Below are 17,935 nucleotides of genomic sequence, written 5' to 3'. Positions count from 1 at the left end.
CATCGCTGTTAACGCATTCTGGGAAATGTGTTCTTATACCCTAGTCCACCCTACAAAGGCTAATTAATTAAGTATACTTAAAAAACTATTTATTTATTTTTTCAATCTTATTCAATTGAAAATCAGCAACTGAACTGGAATTTACACAACATTCCCAATTCAATTCAGAACGGCGCACAAGTACGGATTCAAACAGAGCTATTGTGAACTATGCTTCGTATCTTATTTGTTGGAGGTGAGAGGCTAGATTTTCTCTCACTATGGGTCCTATGCCCTCCCCTGTTTCCCTGTCACCTCATTCCTGATGAGTCTGTGTTGTTGATGTTTTCTGGAACTCATTTCACCAGCCCTGGAGGTTAATTGTCTCTAGCTCCCTCATGTCTCTTATTGATTAAGAGCGTGGGCTGGAGCAGCTCGACTCATTGGCACAGATGCACATCTTCACCATGAGCCAGGGCCTTGAACCTCGTCACTCCAGGGAGTATGGATCCATCCTGGGCTTGCCCACAGGGACCCGAACCCCTGACCACCACCGGCACAAGCAATATCCTGTGTTGAACAGCCTGTGGAATTGCTTTAGGCTGGTCTTACTCACTGTGAAGAAAAAGGAGCAGGCCATGGGAAAAGTCATTCTCAGCCACAGCGGGCGTGAGAGACGCTGCTAGCCAGTGCTGTCCTACTCTCGCTGTGAAGCTGTCAATCTCTCCAAGATGACACTCCGTGACGGGCCTGTCATAGTTCATCATCGCCTATTGAGACACAGGACCCTGAGCGCACGTTACAGACAACAAGCCCGAGAACAAGTCTAGACCTAAAATGTTTGTCAGGCAAAGGCGGAAAAAAAAACAAGACGCAGCCCATAAGCACTGTCATCACAAAGAATATTTCCACTTTTTTTCCTCGAAAGAGGAGCGACCTTGCAGTAAATAAAGGAATATGCAATTTATCTTCTTCATGTTAAACATATTGGAGAGCAACCAACTGTCACAAAAAATAAACAAACCACAATGTTTTCCTTATTCCATCTCTCAGGTTTAAAAGAATTGATCATCCAAAAAATGAAAATTCGGTCATTATTCACTCAGCTTCATGTCGTTTCAAAACTGTATGCTGCTCATACAACAATGGAATTTTATTCCAAAGTAGTCCATATGACTATTTTCCAAGCTCAAAGCCATACAATAGCTTTGTGTAAGGTATAGACATAAAAATAATCAGAAGACATGGACTTCTATTATGTTTTGTTTTATCTTATTTTATTTTTTATTTACTTTTTAAATTTATTTTATTTTATTATTATTATTTATTATTATTATATTTTATTTTATTTTATTTGTCCATGGAAAAAATAACAAAATACAGGTTTGGAACAACATTGAGTAAAAGTTGAGTAAATAATTAGTAAATAATACATTTTGGGTGAACCATCCCTTTAAAAACCAGTGAGCTGAACCACTAATCTATAGCACTAATCTATAATTCCAGTATGGGATGGAATCAACATTACCATTGCTTTATCAGTAGATGCTATGAGGAGTTTCCTCACTACATTCAGTCTCTTTATAAAGCCTTACTCCCTGTCCACCCACTGCCATCTGCTATGCTCAGCTTTGGACACACAGCTTGGCATTTTGTCCAGGCTGGCAGCTCACCGTGGCAATAACCAAATGTGCCCCTGTTCCTTACAGTTGTCAGAAAAACAGTCATATATAAAAGAGTGACAATCATGACAAGCGTGTTTGTGTGTCATGACAGAATTAGAATAACTCCTCAGCTTGCTTTTAAAGACATTACTGCCATTCAAAACCAAAAACTGTGAAACTGTGATTCACAGTTGCTGGTGCACTTTTACACAGCAGAACTATAAACAAAAAGTTATATAGAGTAATTTACATTTAGACACAACATGGCCAGCTCTTCTGGTTAGTTTGCTCATCAAAACAAAATAATTTGATATTTACAATCCATTTTACAGGAATGTTTATGTAGTGAGTACAGGCAAGATGAAATATCATCACTTTTGGAAAGTCGTTTGTCCAATCAAAATTAGTGGAGCGAAACAAACTATTTGTATAATGAATATTATATAGTATATAGTACTAATTATAGACTATATATTATAGAAAAATGCATTTTAATATGCAGTAATGGACATTGCATACAGCTAAACATTGTTTTGAAAGTCTGTAACGACTCAGGAATGAGGAGAAAAACTGTTTGGAAACATTCTATAAATCTTTTTGTGACACTGATATTACTAAAGCTTTTTTCCAGACAGATTGTATTACAGATAGCGACATGGATGGCTTACCAAGCCAATGCTCTCCTGTTATCTTGCCAAATCCTTCACGATAGGCTTCCCAGTCACGGAAAAAGTTAACAGAGCCATCTTCTCTGCGTTGAATCACCTATAAAAGACAAGTTAAAATGTCATTGTTGCACAGTTAAACTCTTTTTTTATCAATAGTAAATCCATGCCGAGGTGATACGTGCATTAGCCCCCTACAGCAGGAAAATGAATAATTATTATTTTCCACAGCGTTAATGCAAACAGGAACCTCACCTGATTACTTTTGCCTTCATAATAGTGTAGTTACAATTTCAACCAACAGTGATAACCAGGTCAACCCTGACCCATTGGACTAAAAAGAAGGATGCATCTGACAGAGAGAGAGTGTATTTTGTCAGAATACACTCTGGGATTGCCTTCCTCACAAAGGATGTATGTGATGCTGTCTTAGAATTTGGCCAATCTACTTTTGGAACAGTCTTTTTTGACAAAAACGCACCTACAGTATGATGCCTTAAAGGGGACCTATAATACTCCTTTTACAAGATGTAATATAAGTCTCTGGCGTCCCCAGAATGTGTCTGTGAAGTTTCAGCTCAAAATACCCCACAGATCATTTTTTATAGCTTGTCAAATTTGTCAAAAACACGCCATTTTTGTGTGTGTCCCTTTAAATGCAAATGAGCTGGTGCTCCCGGCCCCCTTTCCAGAAGAGGGCGGAGCTTTAACAGCTCACGCTTCTGTTGCTCAACAACAACAAAGCTGGAGAATCTCACGCAGCCAAAATGATGATTGTCAGTAACGGTGTTCAGCCTTACTTTGTTCAAACCGGAGTCGGACACTGATGGAGAGTCTCAGGAAGAACTTTTAGAATGAAACTGGACATTTCTGAATGGTTAGTGAATAAATTTATGTAGTTGCTGTGGAGTTGATTCAACTCATCGACTAGCATGTGCCGTCATGTTAATCTTTTGTGCAAATCCAGCGTTGAATTGACCCTCGTTTGTGGAGCAGTCTGGCGTAAAATGTCGGCATGGTAACAATGCTCTTCTACAACAAATCTTCCTCTTCTCTAAAGCAGCCCAACATGGCCTCACCCCTTTTGTTGTGTGTTCTCCAAGGCAGGGTTTATGTAAATTTTAGGGTTAGTGATGTCACTAACCCGGGAAGAAGCTCGTTGTAGTCCCTATTAGCCGTTTGTTGTAGTCCTTAAACAGAGAATTCTTTAAAAGAAAATATCTCCCTTTGCATTGAACTTTGAGCGTCCTAACTTTGCAGATGTTGTTTATGCTCTAACAGCAACATTACACACTAAGTAAAGTTAAAAAAGTGAAATCATAATCAACCACCCCTTTAGAATGCTGTCTAGGTAGGCAGCTCACAAGTTTTTGGAACATAAAAGTTTTGTGACCATTACCAGACAGGCCAGTACAGCATCTTGTCGCTATCTTATGTCAACTCTCTGTTCACTTCTACTTAAAAACAGAAAGATAATGAATCCTAGTGTTTCAGTCTCTAGGTAGCTAACACACTGTCTCTTTCCTGCTGGTAGTTCTTTTGTCTTTGGTATGCAGATGTATTCTTTACTCTGAGAGGAATGAAAGGGAAACATGTAAATTGACTGGAGATGGATATTTCAGGAGTGCGGTACAGAGGACGTGTGTAGAGGGGTCGGGGTCCTCAAGGGAAAGGTGACGCACACGTGGAATTCAAAGTGAAATTCAGACACTAATTGACTCCTGATCCCTTTATAGAAGATTAATCAGGCAGGCAGTGGATCAATGGCTGTTGAAAATGCCAGCAAAGGAGAAGTCTTGCCATCAATGTAAATGAGCCAAGCACAGCGCCCTCCTCACATGCTCACCAGTGCTTGCCAAGACGAAAACACACATGCCTCCAGGGACCGTTCCCAGAGGAACATCCTCACCTAAACAAGACAGGAACGATTCCACACTCGAGGAAATCCACCTACCAAACTCAATTAGAAATATTACAATCATCTACCTGTTTATGAGACGACAGAGATGTTAATGCGCTCGTTTCAAATAAGGACAGAAGCATATTTTAGGCAGGTATGTAAACACATCTGCTCTTATGTTACTTGCCAGGAATAGTTCACTCAAAAATTAAGTCGCAATTTACTCACCCTCATGTCGTTCCAAACTTGTAAGAAATTCTTTTCTATGCAGAATACAAAAGGTGATTTTTTTTTCCACCCCATTCAATCACTTTGTGTCAACAAATTAGTTTTTTTTTTTTGCTCAATCTTATATATCTATAGATTTTTAAAAAATAATTTTAAGTATTATATATATATTTTTAAATGTAATAATTATAATCATTAACTATGTTACAATTATTTTAAAATAAATATACATTTCATAAATGTATCATCTTATCTCATCTTTAGATGTAAACGATTCCACACTCACCTTCCAACCTCAATTAGAAATATTACAGACTTCATTCGTTAACAATTTTTTTGGCTCAATCTGATATATTTTATGATTTTTAAATATGAAATATTTTAATATTATTAAATATATATATGTGTGTGTGTATGTGTGTGTGAGTGTATGTGTCATCTATATATATATATATATATATATATATAACATTAATATATATATATATATATATATATATATTTTCTGTGGAAAAAAAAGGGTGACTTTTTACCAAGCATTTATATTTTGTGAAAAAATACATCAACGATTTTATTAATATATAATTATTAACTGTGTTACAATTATTGTTAAATAAAAAATATTTCATAAATGTGTCAAATTTTTTGTATTTTGAAATATTATAATTTTTATTAATTATTGCAAAATAGCAATAAATAAACACAGAATTAACGATTCCCGCTGACCTTTGAACAGCCCCTATGAAATGCAACATGTGCAGTGCGCTATGAATTGCTATGACGCGTGAAAATCAAGTTTGTGCCGCTAGAAGCGCATGCACTGACGTACTAGCGTAGGAGTATGTTTCAGGTCCGAATGTACTGAAGGTGTTTTTTCCTCGTTAGAGGAGTTTATGTTTAGCTAAGGGGTTTTATGTGTGATGACACACAACATATAGATTCTGAAGAAAAGACCTTTGAGTTGGACCTCCTGGGCATGTGATCTTGGAAAACACAGGCGATCTCTCAATAAAACATGCCAACACTCTGTGCAGGTGCTTTGGGCTGCATTCAAAATTAATGGATGTGGCTTGACTCTGAATAAATCCTTTCATTGGTTCTTCTTCCAACCCACAGAGCAACCAAAAAGATTTTAATTATTCACCATAATCTCTGTAAATGAACACTGAGTCACCTTTCAGCAGTGGGCTCACTTAATCTTTATTGTACCTTGAGTATAAAACAGGTAATTAAAATACAGGGAAATTTTCATGTTCCGATAAATATTTCATAAGACCCTGCTTTGAATATTCCCACCGGCGCAGCATGAGCAGACTTCAAGCAAGGCAGCGTTTAGGTGTTGGAAAATCAGTTGCATATTTCAGGTGGGCACATCCCGGGCCATTCCCAGGGTTCAGACAAGGGATACAGAGGGGGAGATTGATGGCTTTAGGGCCATTGTGTCACGGCACAGTGTAACAGCTGACTAAATACTTTCTATACATTTAAATATATACAAAAAAAGATCAGGGCTGTCAATTTTACACATTCATTTTTGTGTAAGGCATATCAGGGCAGGCTGTCACACTATATGGGGTAAGTTGTCACAATCAAATCATGCACTAGCTCTGCGATGCGCCACGCATTACGTAATCACGTTGGAAAGGTCACACATGATGTAGGCGGAAGTACTGCAGTAGGGCGAAAAAACTCTATCTCATTTTCTCCTTCAACTTCAAAATCGTCCAACATCTTTGTTTTACCTTTTTTTATAAAGGCCGTTTGACTTAGTCTTTGCACGTTCTCTTCGTAGGCACTGGATCGGTACTTCCAACGTGATTACGTAATGCGTGGCACATCGCAGAGCAGTACAAGATGAGCGTTTGTGGTTAAAAAGAATATAAATTTTTATTTTTTGTTAAGAAAATGACCGATTGTTTCGCTAGACAAGACCCTTATTCCTCGTCTGGGATCGAGTAGAGCCCTTTGAAGCTGCACTGAAACTCCAATTTGGACCTTCAACCCATTGAACCCTGTTGAAGTCCACTATATGGAGAAAAATCCTGGAATGTTTTCCTTAAAAACCTTAATTTCTTTTTGACTGAAGAAAGAAAGACATAAACATCTTGGATGACACGGGGGTGAGTAAATTTATGGATGATGTCAGTCACGGGAAAACCCCTTAACTGTTAAAAGGACAAGATATCGCAGTGGACGTTTAAACTGATTTTTTATTATGAACATAGGACTGATCTGAAGGAAAATGCTAAATCTGAATGCAGGTAATAAACTCGCTCACTCGATCTCTTTCTCACAATACTCTTCTACATAATACAGTAAGCTTCAATGAGCAATATCAATTGAGAACAAACAGTTTACGTTGCTAAGAGTGGTTGCTATGGGTGTTGTGTAGTGATACACAGAACCGTTGGGTGAAGCGGTCATAGCTGTGTTTTATCATGAATAAAACACAGCTATTGACCAATCAGAATCAAGGACAGGAACTAACCATTTTATATATATATATATATATATATATATATATATATTATTCACCCTAATAGTCGACTAACCGTTAGTTGACGAGAAGAGGCTTAGTTGACCAAAATTTTATTAGTCGCATAGCCGCAGGAAGAAAAAAAATTCACAGGAAGTGGCGAAATCACGCAGTCTGTGACGGACAGATCGTTACAGTGCATCGGGCAGAACATCCAAACGCTCAAGCATTCAGCAACCTCAAATATGGCTTATCATCAGAAACATGTAAGTAGTTAAAACTTTAAATGGCCTTGCACTTAAAATACTTAAGTATTATAATTTTTGGTCATACAGATAAGAGTAATACATCTTTTAAATCTGTGAAGAGTCTACTTTTATTTGTGTGCACTCACAAAAACAATAAAACGTTGTGCTTTTGTAAAAAAAAAAAAAAAAAAAAGAAAGCAAATTTCTGCCGTCTCTCTATATGAACTTGAGTGTGCCAAAAAAAGAGAACCGAAACTCCATGTAAACTTGCCTCATAGACATGAAAAATATATGTATAGAAAGCGAAATGTCTACTTTTAAATTAATCAATTCAAATGGAAAACAAATATTTTATGTAATCCATATGAAACGTTCATATAGGTGCGTCCACTACTGCGGAGATGACAAGTCAGCATCATCAACTTCATCACTGCAGCCGAAAATACAGAAAACACTAGTTTATCAATTAATTATTCAAATGTTAAAGCAGTTTCCTTGCTGTTTTCCCCTGACACATTCATAATTATTAGTTCTATCTGTGCGCTGTGACATGCTTTATGTGTGTGCTTGAGCAGCCATTAAAGACTCATTATTATGATTTATATGGTTTATTAATAAACATGCGATTAGTCGACTAATCGCTTAAAATGAACGACTACTAGTCGACCAGAAAAATCTTTAGTCGAGGGCAGTAATAATAATATATTATTTTCATCATGAGAACTATGTTCTATTCTTGCTGTTGTGTTCCTCTTTGCATCTATTTCCTAATTCTGGAGCCATACTCCAGCTGATGTGTCCCAAAAGCAATTTCTCCTGTTACAATGAATCTCCAATGCCAGCAGAGCACACAACAGCAGACGTGAGTCCTTCGACGCAGATGAGGCTCAGCTCCAGGTCGCTGCATCGGGCCATGAGCAGTCGCGCACTTTGTCTGACGGACTAACACAGACGAATGACCTTGTTCCACAAGAGGCGAGAAGTTCTTCTGTTTCACAATTGCCAAAGAAGTCTCCATATGTGCAATTCAGCGAGAAAATGAGCCAGACAATCTTACCTCCTTAAGACAGTTTACTTGAGTCATGTGCTCAGAAGGAAAAGCAGCCTTAAGAACCGTCTTGTTATCTCTTAATTATCTACGCTTTGATTTGCGGCACTACGGCAGACGGCACACAGCGAGGCCCGGGGGAGTTCTGAAACACCTCTAGTGAGCTGGTAAAAATTAATAATTGTTCTCAAAGGCTGAACCTCCCTCATATTAACTGAAGTATTTCATTTTCAGTCCATGTAAAAGAAGGAGTGTGTGAAAGATTAAAAGGAAAATGAAAATTGTGTTGAATATTCAGAAATGATGGAGTGTTTTGGCTCCCTTGAGCGAATTAGATAACGAATTTATTTCACCGTTATGAAGCCGGTGGCTAGGTTTAATTCTAAAGAAGTGAGAAGGAAAAGAAGTGATAGTTTATTGGTCTAACAACCGTTCTGTAATAACTGATTTATCTTTTGGAGTGCAGGTAATGACCTCTGTAATTTCTCAGGAGATATCCTTTGTAATCTTCCTCATTTTTCATTGTTTTGCTACGTTGGTTCGAGGTGAGAACTAATTCAATTGTTCTCAGGATAACCACAGGCCAGATAAGACATTGGGGAGACCAGAGCTTGCTGTCACAATTTTCTTGCCGATGAATATTTTTCATTGGTTCGTTTTTGAAAAAAGCCAGTTTCTGTTTAGGCACATTAAAGTCTTGGCTACAAAAAAAAGAAAGGAAAAAAAATGGGAACATTTTTGCTGTTATTAATGCCAATGGGGGAAAAAAAAGATACAGCGGGAATGCTGTCACGGTATATGGGATAAGTTGCCACAATAGAATCTGCCATTAAATAGACTGTTATATACGGTGGCCCAGTAGTGCACAACACAATGAAATTAAAAAAGCAAACATAAGTTCACAACACAACGAAATAAAGCCACAACACAACGGAAATGCTCCCGACCAATAGGGGGCTCTCAGAGCTCGGTAAAGTTAGATTTCCTTGCCACTGTTCTATAGAGTCGACAGTCTTACAAATATATCAATACCATGATTAGTTTTAAGTATGTAAACATTGTATATCGACATTAAATATTAATTCAAAATCACCTAATGCACAATAGCTTCATATTTATACATGTGAATGATTTGACGCGCTACCACGGCGCATGATGAAGGGAACGTCTGCCAATTCCACCAAGTGGTTAAAATTACTAATTTGTATTCATTACAATGACTTTGTTTTAACATTTAAAAACAGACATGTTCAAATTCCAAAGCTTGTTAGTTCCTGTTGGTAAGACTGACTTACTACAGGTGACATTTTGTCAATACCTCCCTTCATGTACTTACAATAAACAATTATTTGCAGGAAAAAATCACTGTAATTCACAAAAAGTCCCCCCCCAAAAAATTGTGCTAATACCTCCTTTTATGTACACTACACAATTTTTTTTTACAATTTTTTTTACTGTAATTCAGGGTTTTTTTCATGTTCCAAAGCTTGTAGTAGTTTCCTATTGGTAAGACTGACTTACTACAGGTGAAATTATACCTCTCTGTATGTATTGTCAAAATGTCACCTGTAGTAAGTCAGTCTTACCAATAGAAACCTACTACAAGCTTTGGAATATGAACATGTCTGTTTTTAAATGTTAAAAGTAATTTTAATGAATACAAATTAGATGTTTTAACCACTTGGTGGAATTGGCAGACGTTCCCTTCATCATGCGCCGTGGTAGCGCGTCAAATCATTCACAGGTATAAATGTATAAATTAATATTTCATGTCGATATACAGTGGTTACATACTGTTAAAGCTAATCGTGGTATTGATATCACTGCTGACTCTATAGAACATTAGCAAGGAAAACTAACTTTACCGAGCTCTGAGAGCCCCCTAGTGGTCGGGAGCATTTCCGTTGTGTTGTGGCTCGATTTCGTTGTGTTGTGACTTGTTTCCATTGTGTTGTAGCTTGATTACGTTGTGTTGTGAACTTATGTTTGCTTTTTAAATTTTGTTGTGTTGTGCACTACTGGGCCACCGTAATTATAGGCTTTCAGGCTAAATTAAAACAGCAAAATAACCATGATACATGTCTGATATTTGAAATTACAAAATATGAAAATGATTGAATTTACAACACATAAAACACATGTGAAAACTTGCCCCAATAAACATCTGACATGAAATAATTGACTCTCATCAGTTGTGGTTGATAATAAAAGTATTAAAATTATATAAAACTATTGCAAAACAAAAATAATAAATATAAATTAAAAATATAAAAATAATAATTTAAAATAATAATACTAATAATAATTGATTTTTAATTATAAATCATTAAAAAATAAAATATAAAATAATTTATAAAAAATTAATAACAATAATAATAATTTATTTTAAAATTATAAATCACTACAAAACATAACTTTAGTTTTTTTTATTATGAGACAACTTCCATTTGTGACAACTAAATGTTAAAAAAATATAGAATTCTGAATGCAATTATTTCCCCTGTAAAACGTGTAGCGGTTTCATCAGCATCTTCAGAAAGCAGACATCAATGCAATCAGAAAACCTTTTGACCAAATGCCTTGGCACCATATTTGATCAAGATCACAGCCAATGGCAAGCAGCATTTAAAATAAAACACAGCTACAGCATGGTCCATGTATAATTTAGCTGCTTAAATGAAATGCATAAAAATATGCCAAATTGGTTCTTTAATATCCACCGAGTGACAGCAAAAACAGAAAGAAATCGATAACCTTTTATTTGAAGAGCAGATAACACCTGCAGTTAAAAATATCCAAAACTTCAATGACACGCTTTGCTCCCATCTATTTACCGCACATGCTGCAAAATATAAGAATAATATCACTCCTTTAGGTAAACAGCCTCTCCGAGCTTATAGTGGAGCATTTGTGGGCTATAAATGCTGCAGCAGTGTGGGCTGTTTTTCACTGGAGAGTCGCTAGGTACTGGCAGGTTTGGTTTCATATTGCTGAGAGCAGAGAAAACAACCCTGCTGCAAAAATAACTGAAATCAAATCATGTTGTTCGCTCATATTCCCCATTGAGACCCCTCCCGCAGCCAGCAGTTGCACAACAGACCGTTGGTAACAATCTGCTGGGCTGGAACAAGAGAAGACATTCAATGCCAAAAAACACGACCTCCTCCTGTCACTCTGACAGAAAACAGAGTCTGACCACACACAGGGCAAAGGGGTGGAGGATCTGACAATGGTCTCCCCGAGGGCTGTCAATCAACCGAGCTATAAACTTGTGGCGTCTACACCTCTGGTTGTACTGGAGGAGGGACAGAGATGGTGATTGAGCTCGCTTGGAGCTCCACAGATGTGTCCTCTTTTTAGAACAGCAATATTGTCTCCTATATTGATCCAAAACTTTTTAAAAAATGGTTGCGGTACATTTGATGACAGAATTGATCAGAGCAGCTGAATAGTTAGTGTAGGGCTGCAACAACTAATCGATAAAATCGATGGTAACACTTTACAATACGGTTCATTAGTTAAACATTAGTTAATGTATTAACTAACATGAACTAACCATGAGCAATACATTTGTTACTGTATTTACTAATCTTCGTTAACGTTAGTTAATGAAAATGCAGTTGTTCATTGTTTGTTCATGTTAGTTCACAGTGCATTAACTAATGTTAACAACATTTAATAATGTATTAGGGAATGTTGAAATTAACATTAACAAATGCTGTATAAGTGCAGTTCATTATTATTTCATGTTAACTAATGTAGTTAACTAATGTTAACTAATGAACCTTATTGTAAAGTGTTACCAAATCGATTATTATCAATAATGAAAATAATCGTCAACAAATTTGATTATCAGTTAGTCACGTCTGCGCGCTGTGCTCGGTAGCCATCAGCCAGTCACGTTGCTTTAAAGTAGTGAATAACCCATTTTTATGGTCACGCATATGGAAAATAGCAGAGGACACAGAGTGAGAACATGATCCAAGTTATCCGAAACATGAGAATGTTTTATATTTATAAGCACTACAAAAAAAAACATTAATGTTTACCGCATCTTGCCCTGTCGTGCTTTGACAGATGCGTGTGCTGTATAATGCCTCTGACACGGGTTTTCCTCAGTGCATGACTTCCATTTTATTGTTATATCCTGATCTGTAAATTTTAGAAAGTCCCGCAAGTATTTCCGTTTTGTGTATTCTGACAACAAGCGAGTATTGTTAAACTTCACTGACTTCAATGAACGAGCGCAGGTGGGCGCATGCGCGTCAAACAGACGGAGCACAGTAGAATAAGAGAGCAACAACTCTGACTAAAATACACATTTTGCTAAAATATTTTAAAATTCTACATGTAAACAAAGTAATCATATTAATGAGAGCAGTAACAGTTAAGGCACTATTGTTGGAATAGCCCATTAATCTAATATAACACTAATCAGACGTGTGAATGTGTGTGTACTTCATACCTTGTACAAGTTAACATTTTGTGCTTTTGTTTTTATTTATTATCATTTTTAATTTACTCATTTTAATTTCTGCTTTAAAATAGTAGGCAATCAGTTGTTTTTAGGTTTAGAATGTAATGTTTGTATTTTAACCCTTTTTGGGCCTACATAGCCTACATAGAAACATTCACTATATTTGTTTTCATAGGCTTTATATTAAACACTGTTTGGAGGACAACATTGGGCAAGATGTGGGATAACAGTATTTAAAAGAATAGTTTAAAATACATTTTTAATTTAAAAAAAAAAAAACTTTTTGTATAATAGTTTTTTCACCCGAACAAATCGAACAAAAATATTCGACAGATTAATCGATTATCAAAATAATCGTTACACCATGTCCTAACCACACGTGGTGCGATAAGATTCCAGCGGCGAGCAATTTGACTGTCCACACTAGACGCGACACGACAATGAGAAGCGATAAAATCAATCAAAAACCACAGCCAATCAGAAGAGAGTGTGGGCGGGCTCTCTCGGCAAGAGCACAGCAGACACAATGAAATGGGCAAGTACATAGTAAAATTCATAAATATTACACCATTTAAACATTATTCAAAGTACATATGGAGTTTGTTCACATTGAGTTGACAGTTTGAACGTTCTTGTGCCCATTTATTTATTTTCAAGATCTGAGGTGAATTAGCCAGTGTTGTTTTCATTACAGCTAAAAAGCAGGGAACACAGAATGATATTCAAACTCACATTAGACACTTTTAACATTACATAAAGCACACAAACAGTACCTGATATTATCATTGCCATACTCTGTGTTGCTGTTCCAGCTGCGACGTCACAGAGAAATACAAATCGTTTCTGGGGACACACTTAATGACTAGCTGAAACATTCTAAGACTGAGCTCAACACACAAAGACTGTTTCCTTCGATTTACATACTTACGCGAGGAATTTAAACACCGACTGTAATCGCCGACTGAACGCAACTGGCTCTGACTGGACGCGTTTGACCACGATCAGTCATAAGTGTCAATTTACATTCATAATCGGCCTTACAATCGTTAAGTGTGTCCTCGGCTTTAAAATAGAATCGTCGTGTGTCGCTGTCGCGGCTGGACAGGACAAAAACTCAGATTAACATGGAAAAGATACCTTTTATTGCGTGTTGCGGTGTCACGTCTGGTTAGGACACGGTGTTAGTTGCAGCCTTAAATTAGTGATTAGTCATGTCACCGCCTAAATTTTGATACACAATTTATTGCTTTTCTTTACAATTATTAAATTCTTAGACCCTGGGTCAACGTCCTTAGTTGCATGTTTGCGGTATCAGTGTCATTCATTGGACGAACACAGCACATGACCTGCAAGAGCATAGGCTTACTAGCATTAATATTAGGCAAATGTAGCAACATTTTAGTTAAGGACAGTCTGTTTCACAGTCACGTTTTGATTGGCACATTTGACACATTAACCTACAAACTTCCCGCACAATGAAGAATGCAGCTCTACCGATGCTGCTTTAATATGGTGTAAATATAGTGCAGTTTAAGGATATATATTTTTAAAATTGAAAATATATTCAGTTTAAACCTTCAAATGCAAAATAATGTTACAAGAAGCAAGAAAATACAGTTACTAATATTAAAATACATTTTGGGTAAAAACAAAATGTTTTTTGTTTAAAATATATTTTGGATATTTTTAGAAAAATATTATTTTAAAATGGCCAAAAATATATGAGGAAATATAACTAAACTAAAACGCAATGAAAAATATTTCATATAGGATCAGATGGTTTAAAGTGATTACAAAAATGGCTCAGAAAATAAATCTAGTTCTAAGAAAAATCTAGAATAATTTGTTTGCATATGCCAGTGTGACTTTAGTGTCCAAATGCTTTTTGGAGCCACCATATGCTTATTTCAACAGTCACTGCACTATTTAAAAGTGCAAAATATGATCTAGTTTCACATGTGCAACTAAAATAAAGAGACTGAATTCATACAAGAGGCATAACAGGATGAATGCTAAAAATCCCTGTTTTCTCTTCGGTTTATGGAGCAGATTCCGCCTTTTTCTGGACTCATGCAGAGTTCAAATGGCGCATAACGTCTGCTGCGTAACTAGAATTTACCATGAATAAAAAACTTTTCACTAACCGAAAGCCAATTGAACGTACAGCATCGTTGAGACACTTCTCTATAAAAGGCTTGCAACAGTCTGACACCAAGTCATTTGAGATGACGTCAAGAGTGAGTGCAGGTCACACTCTGAGTGCTGACCCTTTCCTTCTCTGCTTCTCACTAACACCAGCTCTCCAAATTACAGAGAAAACACCACGAATGAAAACCAGCCGCACTGTCATTTTCAGATAGATCACATACTGAACAACTGTTTTATCAAGGCTGATATACAGCCTGGCTGTCATAGTCCTAAAAAAAAAAATGAATAAAAGACAAACAAAATGTAGCATTTCTTCATGCATCACAAAAGACATGATTAAACAAATTGAAGGGGTGAATTTCAGATCACTAAATGTTCTTACTGATGAATAAATACCTAGTATTTATTCAAGACTGTTAATCTTGTAATCTTCTTGTGTATTCTGGCATTTTTTATTGTAGACTTAGACTGATCCTTTTTTGTAATTTTGTTATTCACTTTGGTTTGTGAAGTTGCTGTGAAATGGTTTGTAAAAACAAAAATTGTCATTATTTGCTCACTCCTAAAGTATGTCATTCCAAGTGCTGCATATTATTATATAAAAGCCAAGCAAACAAAACAAAACAAACAAAAACATCAATATACCATATGAATAGTTCATATGACTAGAGCGTGATATTTCAAGTCTTGATGATACTATACAGCAAAAAATATATACTTTTTTTCTAGCCAAAACATAACTAAAATATATGCTGAATATACAGTCAAACCAAAATGTATTCAGACACCTTGAACATTTCATTCATTAATTCAGTTTATTCACTATAGTTTAAAAAAATGGTAATAAAATATGACAAGATCTCAGAGTTAAACTGTCAGAAAAAATTAATCTTAATTATGTCAGATAACACTTAAGCAAAACATGGTCAGGTCAAAGTGTCCCAATTTTTGGTCCCAAATTTTTATCAATTTTACTGGTAGTCCACTGTATGAAGAATTTTTGGGTATAATATGTCACAGTTTACTTTATTTTGCTATCCTCGCTAACAGAAATGAACTACAGTGTCCTGCACCCACTAGTAAAAATATATAATTTTTTATAATTTTTGTTTTGACTGTATGTTGTAAATATTGCAGTTTAAGGAACTTATTTATCAAATGGAAAATATATTGCGTTAAAACATTCAAATGCGAATTAATATTCCAAAATGTACTTTTGGATATTATTTTGGATAATATAAATACAATAATATTATATAAATTTCCAATAAAATATAAAATGTCCAAAAACTATACAAGGAAATATAGCTAACTAAAATGGAATTGAAAATATGTATTTATTATATGTATTTTAAAATGTTACCAATATATTTTTTACCATTTTTGTTTATACTGAAATAATAGTTTTTTGTTTGTTTGTTTGTGGGGTTTTTTTTTTGCAGTGTGGAATAACCATGTAAAGTACAGACTGAAATTTATTTGCTGCATAAATATTTTTTTCGGATTTTTTCCTTTTTTATCACACACTAAATAAAATAAAATAAAACAAAATAAAACAAAAAAAAACAAACCAAACTAAAACAAACAAAACAAAACAGCACATGGGTTTGAAACAACATGAAGGTGAGAAAATAATGACTTTTGAATTATGATTACTGGGGCCGGTTGCATAAACTGCTAAGGGCATAAACTGTTAGGGTACGTTTACACGACAACGATATGCTTAAAACGGATACGTTTTTCCTTCGAGTTTTCCACGTACAGACGACACCGTTGTCAAAACGATCCCCATTCATACGAATCCGTGAAAATGACTAAAAACGTATTCTGTATTCTGCTGGCAGGCCATTAGATGGCAATGAAGCACTATAGACTGAACACGTAATGCACATGCATGACGTCATCGTTTTCACAGATACGCGTTTTGTTGTTTACACAGACATCGTTTTCAAAAACTTGCACTTTGAAACCCGTTTTCAAAAGTTTGTGTTTTCAGGCCTCCAAAATGCCGTTGTCGTGTAAATGAACGGCCAAAACGCATAAAAAGTTTTCCATTTTTAGTTGAAAATGGTGTTGTGTAAACGGCCCCTTAGTCATCAAATATTTTTCTGTAAGGCTGTTCATTACTTTTTTTAAATCAGTTACATAAAAATGTAGATTTGGCCTAATTTGATACCGAAAAGTAAGACTGATTACCCCTAACTAACTGTTAGTTGGTCATACTAGTTAATAAGACAAAGTCTTAACATAATGGCTATGTTTAAGCAACTGGCCCCTGATAGTGAATCAAGACAAAACAAGCTCAAGAAGTAGCCTAGTGTTTGAGAACACACATAACCATAAAAATATATGGGTATTATCAGTATTGTTTCAGTGACATACAACATAGACTTACTTATATGTGTCTAATCTGTGCCACAGGTTGCTTGTGACCCTGATCCTCTCTCAGCGGCTTAAGGTCAAGCAGTTAAGCTGTTTGGATTACCCTTCATGTCATGAAGTTTAAGCACATGGAATGAGCAGGCTCTTAAACGTTCTACGCCACCTGTGAAGGACCATGCTTCTTACCTCCACAATTTACAGCCATGTAATCCTGTCAATGCCGATAAACTCACTAACAAACACCTCTAACCCGATCAGAGCCAAGCTGTACTTAAAGACCCAACGCTCACTTCTGATTGGCTGCTAAGTTTATTATCAATCTGCTAGCTCACACCGTGTGCCAACTATGTCACTGTTGCTCATGAGATCAGGGTTGTTGCCACATGACTGAGAATGTTCACTTTGAGGCTTCGTGTTCTGGAAAAGAACCTGCAGTACATAATGAAGAATAGACTCAGGAAAAGCTTTCAGCTACCTTTTGCTAGAAGTCAGGTTTTGACCCATGCTGCAGTCTCTTTTAGACATAAATGATCAAACTGAAACACAGTGAAAAAATGTACTCTACTGCAATGCAAGACACGGTTGTTTGAGTCAGATTTCTGAATTCTCTTCTGAGATACGCAATGGAAAATAACCTTCATGTGAAAAAGGAGAAAAGGAGAGAGAGAACATTCATTTTTTTGGTTTTGATTTAATGTCAACCCATATTAGGGTCACTTC

At 36.0% G+C, this 17,935-nt stretch overlaps 1 protein-coding gene across 7 annotated transcripts in view; it reads right to left on the bottom strand.

Annotated features, from left to right (window-relative positions):
* Nucleotides 1-17,935, bottom strand: part of fibcd1a (fibrinogen C domain containing 1a) — a 127,432-nt gene that overhangs the window by 37,567 nt on the left and 71,930 nt on the right. For all 7 annotated transcript variants that reach the window (XM_051903006.1, XM_051903010.1, XM_051903005.1 and 4 more), the window contains one exon: nt 2,312-2,408. In XM_051903006.1, coding sequence (XP_051758966.1) covers nt 2,312-2,408 — 97 coding nt within the window. The remainder of the gene's footprint in view (nt 1-2,311; nt 2,409-17,935) is intronic.

Source organism: Ctenopharyngodon idella, chromosome 8, assembly GCF_019924925.1.
Source record: "Ctenopharyngodon idella isolate HZGC_01 chromosome 8, HZGC01, whole genome shotgun sequence".
NCBI lineage: Eukaryota > Metazoa > Chordata > Actinopteri > Cypriniformes > Xenocyprididae > Ctenopharyngodon > Ctenopharyngodon idella.
Note: the sequence above shows the minus strand (reverse complement) of the source record. Positions and strands in the feature narration are given on the sequence as shown.